Source organism: Lolium rigidum, chromosome 4, assembly GCF_022539505.1.
Source record: "Lolium rigidum isolate FL_2022 chromosome 4, APGP_CSIRO_Lrig_0.1, whole genome shotgun sequence".
Lineage (NCBI taxonomy): Eukaryota > Viridiplantae > Streptophyta > Magnoliopsida > Poales > Poaceae > Lolium > Lolium rigidum.
The window spans coordinates 60,464,387-60,474,637 of record NC_061511.1 but is presented as its reverse complement, the minus strand read 5'-3'; the positions used below and the strand labels follow the sequence as shown (position 1 = coordinate 60,474,637).

The following is a 10,251-nucleotide window of genomic DNA, read 5'->3' as shown; positions in this document are numbered from 1 at the left end:
GGGTCTCATGGAGTGATTACTGGGAATCCAAGGGTCATCCCATATACGAATAGAAGAGCCATCTCCAACTCTTTTAATCAACCCCTTCTTCAAAGCTTCTCTCCCAAAAAGAATCGTGTTCCATGTATGTGATGCATTTGTTTTCCTTTTTGCCGACATGAATTCAGAATCATGGTAGTACTTCCCTCGCAAAACTCTAGCACATAATGAGTGTGGCTTAGTTATCAGTCTCCACCCTTGCTTGGCCAACAAAGCCTGATTAAATAGGGTGAGATCCCTGAACCCCATACCATCTTGACTTTTTGGGATCGCTAGATCTTTCCACTTCCTCCGGTGGATTTTCCGCTTATTTTCATCACCTCCCCACCAAAATCTGGCAATACAACTCACAATTTTCTTGCAGAGGTTTTTGGACAATCGAAAACAGCTCGTCGAATTACGTAGGAATAGCCTGGCACACCGCTTTAATTAGGACCTCACGGCCTGGTGAACTGAGGGTTTTAGTTTTAGGTGTCCAGCCTTTCGCAAGCTTCTTAATTTTTGCCAATATATATTCAAACTCTGAATCTGTAAATCGTCCTAAAGCCGTCGGCAGGCCAAGATACTTTTCAATCAGCGCTTCCACTTGAATACGAAAGGATGTATGTACCTCGTGCTTCATATCACTAGTGCAATTTGCGCTGAAGAAGGTAATCCAAAGAAAAGAAAGATAGAACATTAGCCCAAAAGGAATAAAAAACCGAAGAGCACACCGCCAGCAAAGAGTTACCCCCCCCCCCCCCCCCCTGCAGGAGGTGCCGGCCACCTGCCAGGACCTGAATTTCACCCTCCTGATTCCATGGCTAGCTATAACATAGCACCATCAATCGCCTGAAGCACTTCCTCCGGTGCTCCTCCCCTCGTAAAATTTTGGGCGCGTCAAGCACAACAATGGTGGAGATCTTTCCATACATGTTCGTAAGAGGGGACACGATCGTAATTTTAGTGTAGATCCACCATCCGTACATCCCTGTATAGGATTGTATGTCCCGCGTTCTGGTGTACCTCATTTTTGTACGTATCTACGGTCATATATGTGTGCCAAAATAGAAAGGTCCTGAAGATCTTGCTCACATGATCTCTATTTTTTTTCTTACGTGTACAGACGGTATACATGGGCTTGATATAGCTTTCGATGGATCCAACGTAGGAAAAAAAAACCAACTATAACCCTTCAACTTGTTTAGGGGAGCACCGTCCGGAACATCGTGATTGATGCGGTTGCAAACCACCGACTATCACATGCCCGTTTACAACAAATACCATCACCTTCATGCAGGCATGTGAATGTGCAGCGGGTCAGACAATGCATGTGCCATATATCATATCCTAGAAAAGAAGATTAATGAGGGCTCCGGTTTGTCAGTCTCACAAGCAACTAAAAATTGACCTCGTTGCCCACAACTTCTTCAGCTGTCCTTGTCAATCAGGTATGAACGGACACTCAACTAAATCGACGCCAGCTTAAATCACATACGGAGTAGTACGATTTGTTGGTTTTTCAAAGTGCGCACGGGAGCTGCGTGATTCATTATTAAAGGGGTAGAGTTACAAGAGACTTCAATTGTACAGGAAGAAAACAGAGAGGGGTAGTCGAGGCCATCAGACAAGGACAAAAAGGCCAAAACGAAAACAGAAAACGCGGCACACACCACCATCAGCCTCCCGGATGAACAAAGAGCATTGACCATGGCATCTACTGGCGGCCCCGATGGAGTACCGTGTAGCTCAAGCTCCAGATCCAGCTCCAGGTTAGTATGTACATCTCGATGCAGCTGAGATCGTGCTCACACCTTGTTCTTCTCGACCAATATTGCTCAATCCCTTGAATACATATATCTACGTTTCAGCTAATACACATGATCTGATTCCATCTCTGTATGCATGTAGCTTTACCTGTACAGACAGTAGTTCTAACATGGGTAGCAACGGAAGTACGGAGCCAACAAGTCTAACAATCCAAATTTTAGGAGAAATCACAAATAATTTCTCCAAGAAAAGAGCGCTTGGTCAAGGCGCGTACGGCAAGGTATACAAGGTAAAATTCATACAGGCCGGTCATGTTTGCATTTCTAACAGTGAAAAGTGTGGCATCAAAAAACATTCTTAACTACAAAACAGGAATATACTGACCTTGTCACTGACTTGTTTGTACTAAAATGCCAACATAGCCTAACAGTTACAATTTGTTATGACGCCCAGTGCTGACAATCGATCTTGAATAGGGCGTGCATCGCGGAGAAGAGATTGCGGTGAAGTTGTTCCACAATAACCTGCAAGCAACTGATGAACAATTCAAACACGAGTTTAATAACCTCATGGTGCTCAGGCATCCTAACATTGTACGGTTAGTTGGCTATTGCTATGATACACAACATGAACATGTAGATTTCCAAGGAAAGATAGTTTTTGGTGAAACAACATACAAAGCGCTCTGCTTTGAGTATATGCACATGGGGAGCCTTCAAAAACATCTTTCTGGTATTTCCTGATCCACTTTGAATATGCCATTGTACGTTGTTTATCTACATTTGCAATTCATCGACTCCTTTGTTTTTCTAAATTTACAGATATAGTTGATGGACTTGACTGGAAGACACGTTACAGTATCATCAAGGGGGCATGTGAGGGATTAAAATACCTTCATGAAGGATTCAAAGAACCAATTTACCATTTGGACATAAAACCCGACAACATACTGTTAGATGAAAATATGACACCAAAACTTGCAGATTTTGGTTTGTCCAAGTTCTTTGGCGAAGAACGAACTAGGGTCACAAATAGTCCTATACGAACAATGTAAGCGATTGAATTACTTTTATACTGAAACTAAAATGTTCTTAAAACATAATCATTTAATCTCGATTATATTTATGTTGTCATATGCAGTGGATATATGCCCCCTGAATACATTTATGGACGTGTCGTCTCAAAGAAGTTAGACGTGTTTAGCTTGGGTGTTGTAATTACAAAGATAATTGCAGGACCCAAGGGGCCCATTGAAAGTGACGAAAAGCCTTACCAAGAATTCCTTGAACAAGTAGAAAGCACCATCTCTTCACTTGATAAAAATGATCAGTGCTCATAGTTTGATAAATATTATGATGTTTTACATTTGAGCATCCTAGCTTTACAATTTGATTACATAGGTACACGAAAAATGGAGGAACAGGTTGGAAGCAGCTTGTACTTCTTCAAGGATACTAGAAGCATATTGTGAACAAGTGATCATATGCACTGAGATTGGACTGAGCTCCATGAAGTCTGATAGGAACGAAAGGCCAAATATAATGAAGATTATAGATAGACTGGATCAGACTGAAACTAATATTAAAAAGGTAATCATACCCCATTTTGCTAACAGAAGGATAGCTTGTGGTGATATGTTATTTTGTAATAACTAAAGTGCAAACATAAAGTTTTGGTTCCTAAATCAACTGGTAATAGTAGTATATGCTAGTATGATCACACTCCTTCCATTTAATTTTTTTGTCAGCCTGCTTGAGAGTGATTTCACTATGAATATATTCTCGTAAGAAAATACAAAATCTAGTATTTGAAATACATTTTGTTAGCCACTAATAGCATAATATAAATAGTATATAGGGGGTCATAGATGACCACTGAAAAATCAAAATCTCAGATCAGATTTCAAACCATTGTAATAAGTACATGTGGAACCTTTGATAATAGCTTTGCGGATTGAGGGATGCAGTTTTATGCAATATAACAAGGGCGGTGAATTAGGTTAGGTGTGCACTCTAGCTGAAAGACTTAGCTATTATTCACATCGGGATTTGCCATTTTTTCTGATGCACAAATATATGTAGGATTTGAGAATTTGTGACATTAAATAATTTTTGTGTCAACTCAAAGGTTCTCACAACTTTTTGACACGCCACTCGGCACATATCATCTAGCCTAATGCTAGCAAGTCCAGCTGTGACAAGATACATTGGAACAAAACTTTCCCATTTGGAACCTTGTCTACCTTTTTTGTTTCCCTGTAACGATATCCAACTAGAAAATTTCCCATGACAAGTGGTAGTGGATCATCCAGTACCACATACATAATCATGCATGACTCTCTCTATTCACTACTACCAATAAATAATGTTTCCCGGCTCCTCGCAGGCGATTTTATTGTCAGCAAATTCACATTCACCGATGGTAGTGAAGTCCTCAAGGGAGAAGGATAACAATCTGGTAAGCTGTATGCTTACTTGGTCTCCCTACTGTACTGTTGTTGTATCACTCTCCCATAGATATGATTGATGAATGTCAAACACGTACTGATTCAGGTGAAGGTAGAAGCGTTCGCAAGGAACAAGACGGTTCAAGGTGCCGAGACATGCAACAAGTTTCCTGTTCTGGTGCGGGTTACTGCAGCGCCATGGCGTCGTACGGCGGAGATGCCGCGCGCTGGTGTTGACGTCGTTGTTGCGCTCAACATCAAAATGAATGATGTGAAAGAGGCAATGATAATGTTAGTCGAAAGGCTCAGCTCCAACGACCGGCTCTCCATTTTATTTTCCAGGATCTGTATGCAAACGCAACACGTCATGGAGCTCACCTATATGTCGGACCATGGCCGGGGCGTTGCCAGGCTCAAGATCAGCGAGCTGGCCCATGGCCATGTCCGGCAGTACAGTGAGTATGAGGCCTCCGCTCTGCAAGAGGCAGCTCAGGTACACCCATATACACTCCATGATCAGATTTCATAATGAATATGACCGCTAGAGAACGGAAAAATTCAATGAAACATCCAGAAAAAGAAAGTGGCGGCCTAATACAAGTTCACTAGATAAAATCTCCGAAAATACTTTTAAAAAGAAAACACGGAAGCGCTTAATTACTAGTACTTCAGTTATTTTCGTTACACTGCTTTTCTCGATATGTTAAAAATTTTGATTAATTTTCATAGTTTTTCCCTCCTTAAGACAACCTAACGAGAAATGCACTAGGCCCTCGATATGGTTGGTGCTTGCAACACATGATTTGAATGGAACCGTTGGAGGAGTGACATCATTTGCACACATAACTATGTGCCTTTCTACCAAATATAAGAACTATTAACTTTCTCATTAGCCAAAAAGTTCAAGGAAAAATTAAATCGATTGTGTTAGCAGGACTTCATTTAGGAGGGAAAGAAAGCAAATATACAAGTTCACAATATAAAATATCCTAACACATATCAAAGTAAACAAGTGCTTACTGACTAGTTGTATTCATTATTTTCATTTGTGCTACTGGAATGCTTTTTTATTTGTTTTCACAGTTTTACCTTCCTTAAACCTACCGAGAAATATAGTAACTTTAGACATGCTTAGAGCATCTCCAATAGCACAATTATATTTTGATGGATATGCAAAAAACTGAAATTTGGTATTTTGGCCAAAAAAAACTAGTTCCAACATACCTATAAGTGGTCCCATATGAACAATTTTTGGTAGTTACCCATATTTGCCACCCAAAAAGTGAAAACAAAGGCCGAAGATATTGTAACGAGCCAAGCGGCAGCAACATGTTCTGATCACCGACTTTTCTTTTCGAGTTCTCGCTTGTTGCCTATTACTCTCTTTCTAATCTCTATCTGCATTGCACAACTGCGGCATCGATTCATTAGTGATCAATAAATATGTGGAAAATTGATAAACTTATTTCAGACCTAATCATTGAATTTATATTGCTTGTGAGACTTTATGAATTTGTTTCTCTTGAGCTTTTAGTAAATTTTTTTACATGCGTGTTGGCATGTTATTTTTGCGGTATTAAAAAAGATTTTACGGTTGCTCCACCCTAGTGTAAAATTCTAAATCCGCCACTTTTAGCACCTCTGCTGATTTTCTCTCATAATCGTGCTTTAATCTGTTCGTGCATAGATCCTGCGGCAGCGTGGAGTGGAGGAGATCAGTAACCGTACAGGCTGCATCATGCACATGTGGACTGGTCCAATGCATCCTAAGATCCACGAAGAAGATATCAGCCGGGAGTTCCCGGTACACACCATTGCTATAGGCAACCACGAAGCCAGGGGCATGAAGCGTGTGGCCGACAAAACCTCTGGCACATACTCCTTCATCAAAGGCCGGAACCTCGACAATATCAAATATGCCCTCGTGTTATTCATCACTAGAATCACATCGGTTGCAGTGAGGTCTGTGGGGATCACCCTCCAGGCTGACGAGGGTGTCACCATATCTTCCATTGCGTCAGGTCGCTATAGCAGCCTTGTAAGCTCGGACAATCGATTCGGCACAATAGACATCTACAACATCTGTGCTGGAGAGCAGAAGAACTTCATAGTCTACTTGAAGGTCCCACAGGGCAAAGAGAAGCTTGTCACTGTTGGTGGAAGGTACGAGAGCCTGAACACGAGCGGGGAGCTAGTGGGCATGGATGTGGTCATATCACGACCACGCCGGAAATGCCGATCCGACGAGGTGATCATCCACCCTAAGGTGGCAGCAGAGCTCTTGCGGATCCGATTGATGAAGGGCGTCTTGGATAGGAACGGCGACAACATTGAATCACTTTGGGACAGGATGAAGAACTCTGATGAGGGTCGCGATGCCCAAGAGGAAACCTTCGCTGACCTCGAGAAGGACGTCACTGAAATGGGAGGCCAAGATCGGGACAAGATGGAACTGTCATGGCTAAATTCCCATGAGTGGCAATGTGCAACCACTAAGGAAATAGCCTCCAGCTCCGGCGCATTCGGAATCCTAGAGCAACAACATACCAGTTTGGTAAGCTGTGTGTATTTAAGTATTTATAACACCTGCAAATTGGATCCAGTTAGTTGATTTTAACTTGTCTCTCTACACCGTTACTATCGGTGGATGCCAAACACTTCAGGTAAAGATAGAAGGATTCACAAGAAGCAAGGCAATGATGGGAAGTGAGGCATGCGACAAGTTCCCTGTCCTGGTGCGGGTTACTGCAGCACCATGGCGTCACACTGGTGAGATGCCACGTGATGGTGTGGATGTTGTTATCATGCTCGACATTAGCAAAAACATCCAGGTGGAGAGGCTGGAGCGCATGAAGCAGGCCATGTTGATCATGATCGACGAACTCAGCCCCAACGACCGGCTTTCTATTGTGGTATTGCAGACCAACAAGAGCCACCTTATGGAGCTGACGTACATGTCTAACGATCCTGGCCATGGTCGGGATGTTGCCAGGTTCAAAATAAGTCAGCTGAAAACTACAAGTGGAAGGTACATGTGCCATAGTGCTAGCGCCTTCCTACAAGAGGGAGCTCAGGTACATATGCACTCACATTCAGATGCAAGCATTTATTTTGTGCTACTCGTGTGTTGCTCTTCTAAACAGTTAAGTTCATGCCTAGATTCTGCGGGATCGTGGAGCGGAGGAGAGCATCAGTCGCCTAGGTTGCATGTTGTTTTTGTCAGATGGCAAGTACCCACAGATCTTACAGATAAAGATCAACAATGAATTTCCAGTGCACACTTTCGGTTTGGGTGCTGACCACAACCCCAAGGTCCTGAAGTACATTGCAGACATGACCTCTGGCACTTACTCTTTCGTCGACCAAGACACCAGCAACATCAAGGATGCCCTCGCGCTGTTCATCACAGGCCTCACGTCGATTGCGGCAAAGTCTATCATGATCACCCTCAGGGTTCACAGTGGAATCGAGATAGCATCCATCGAGTCTGGTGGCTACATCCACGATGTAAAATCTGATAAAATGTCCGGCACAATAAACATCAACCACATCTACGCTGGTGAGCAGAAGGACTTCATCGTCCACCTGACAGTATGGAATGGCAGAAAGAAGCTTGTGACCATCAGCGGTCAATACCAGAGTATCAACGGCAGCATGTCCCTGGCTCAAACAGACTTATCCCTGTTACGGCCCTGGTCTACATGCTCATCAGACAAGTTGGCCATCCACCATGATGTGGCCATGGAGCTCACGCGCACCCAATTACAGAAGGGAGTCTCAGCCATGCTGGAGAAGGACTTGTCCGTTCAGGGCCTGCAAAAGATGTGGGAGGTGATCAAGGATTCCGACATTGGCCATGCCACACCTGAAAAGGCCTTGTATGGCCTCAGCCTGGATGTGGGTGAAATGCAGAGAGACGTTTCAGGGCTCGCTTACATGCTGTCATGGTTGTCATGCCACAAGTGGCAGAGTGCGACCACCAAGGGTGCACATGCACCCTACAAGTCTAGTGTTGTCCAAACCATATGGCCGCACACAGATAAAGGTAGCAGTATGGTAAGCTCTTCCAGAAAACCCTTCCGATCTGTTCATTTTTAACTTGGTCTAATCTCTATTGCCACCACTGATCGATGATGAATGTACGAAAAACAATAATTCAGGTGAAGGTAGAATATTTCACAAGAAGCAGGGCGATTCCAAGTGAGAACCAGTGCAACAATTTCCCTGTCCTGGTGCGAGTTGCGGCAGAGCCATGGCAGTGTGCAGAGGAAATGCCACGTGTTGGTATCGACATTGTGGCTGTGCTTGATGTCAGTATGAGGATGCAGGGGAAGAAGCTAGATCATATGAAGCAGGCTATGATGGTTGTCATCGACAGGCTTGGTGCGAATGACCGACTTTCCATCGTGTCATTCAATACCTACGAGAATCGCCTCATGAAGCTCACTTACATGTCCGATCATGTCCGGGATATCGCCAGGCTCAAAATAAACAAGTTGTCTGCCAGTGGTCAGAATGATATGGGCTCCGCTCTGCGAGAGGGAGCTCAGGTACATACGTGCTTTAATTGATCCATGGCATGCACCTAGATGCTTATTTGATTTCTTAAAATAATCATTTTTCACTATTTTAATCTTAGATTCTGTCATGGCGTGGAGCAGAGTGCAGCCATCGTGTAGGCTGCATGATGCTCCTATCAGATGGCAAGTACTCAGAGATATTCCAGACAAAGCTGAACTCGGAGTTCCCAGTGCACACTTTTGGTTTAGGCACTGACCACAATCCTGATGTCATGAAATATATCGCCGACATGACATCCGGCACTTACACCTTCATGAACCAGGACATCGACAGGATCAAAGACGCCCTGGTGTTATTCATCACAAGCCTCACATCTGTGGCCGCGATGTCCATCAAGATCACCCTCAGGACAGGCGAAGGCATCACCATATTGTCAATCGAGTCAAGCGGCGGCGACATCAACCATGTGAAATCTGATGATGGGTCTGGCACAATAGACATCTACAGCATCTACGCTGGGGAGAAGACGGACTTCATCGTCTACCTGACAGTGGCAGAGGGCAAGAAGGAGCTCATGACCATTGGCGGGCGGTACCTGGGCTATGACACGGTAAAGCACCTAACTTACACGGACGTCCACATCCAGCGACAACCACACCAGAAATGCCTCCCAGATGACTTGGCTATCCAGCCTGATGTGGCAGCGGAGCTCGTGCGTATCCGGCTGAAGAAGGGTATCTCCGCCATGCTGGAGCAGGGCCCGAGCAGTACTGAGCTGGACAAACTATGGGATGGGATCATAAACTCCGACCAGGGTCATGGCACACCTGAGGAAATCTTGTCAGGACTCAGCATGGACTTCACTGAAATGAAGAGAGACATTGAGCACCCGGAGGAGTACAGGAAATCAGGACTGCCCTACACGCTGTCATGGCTGACTTGCCAAAAATGCCAGCGTGCAACTACCAAGGCGCACCCACCAGCTTTGGTGGTTCCAAAATCCAAACCATAGGGCACGACGCAGATCAGAGGACAAATATGTTGCACCAACCAAAGTACAGCGACAATATGTATGGGTCAGTAAATCAACTCACTATGCTATGTACCACACGTGCAATCCTATAGTGCAGAGAACATCAGATTTAGCACCCCAATCGCGGTAAATATTATGGGTGAAAGAATAAGTTCGTGAAAGTAGAAACTTGCACACTTTGTCAGGATTTATTGGATGGAGTACTATGTACCAAAAGACTATTCATTATTTGTAGAGGGCACTTTTTTGTAAACACTGCATGTTGTTGATTTTTACTCTAGAAACTGATGAGTACTTGAGAATGCAATTGATTTTTTCTACAGGTCAGCTGTGTAGCTCAAGAAGACGCGATCAGATCCAATTTGATTTTCTCTGATTGTTGACTCCCACAGTTTGCCTGGTGCTGCTGCATAGGACGGGCGATTGGAACTGGGATTGATCGGATACCCTTGTATTCGACACT

General features: G+C 43.9%; 1 protein-coding gene across 1 annotated transcript; it reads left to right on the top strand.

Annotated features, from left to right (window-relative positions):
• Positions 1–1,750: 1,750 nt before the first annotated feature.
• Positions 1,751–9,767, top strand: LOC124647143. Its single transcript, XM_047187124.1, has 13 exons — positions 1,751–1,790; positions 1,944–2,077; positions 2,265–2,520; positions 2,610–2,838; positions 2,929–3,079; positions 3,189–3,377; positions 4,174–4,245; positions 4,341–4,727; positions 5,922–6,788; positions 6,898–7,308; positions 7,394–8,290; positions 8,395–8,784; positions 8,874–9,767. Exons 1-13 carry the CDS (start codon positions 1,751–1,753, stop codon positions 9,765–9,767), a joined length of 4,917 nt encoding a protein of 1,638 aa, XP_047043080.1.
• The last annotated feature ends 484 nt before the right edge of the window (positions 9,768–10,251 follow it).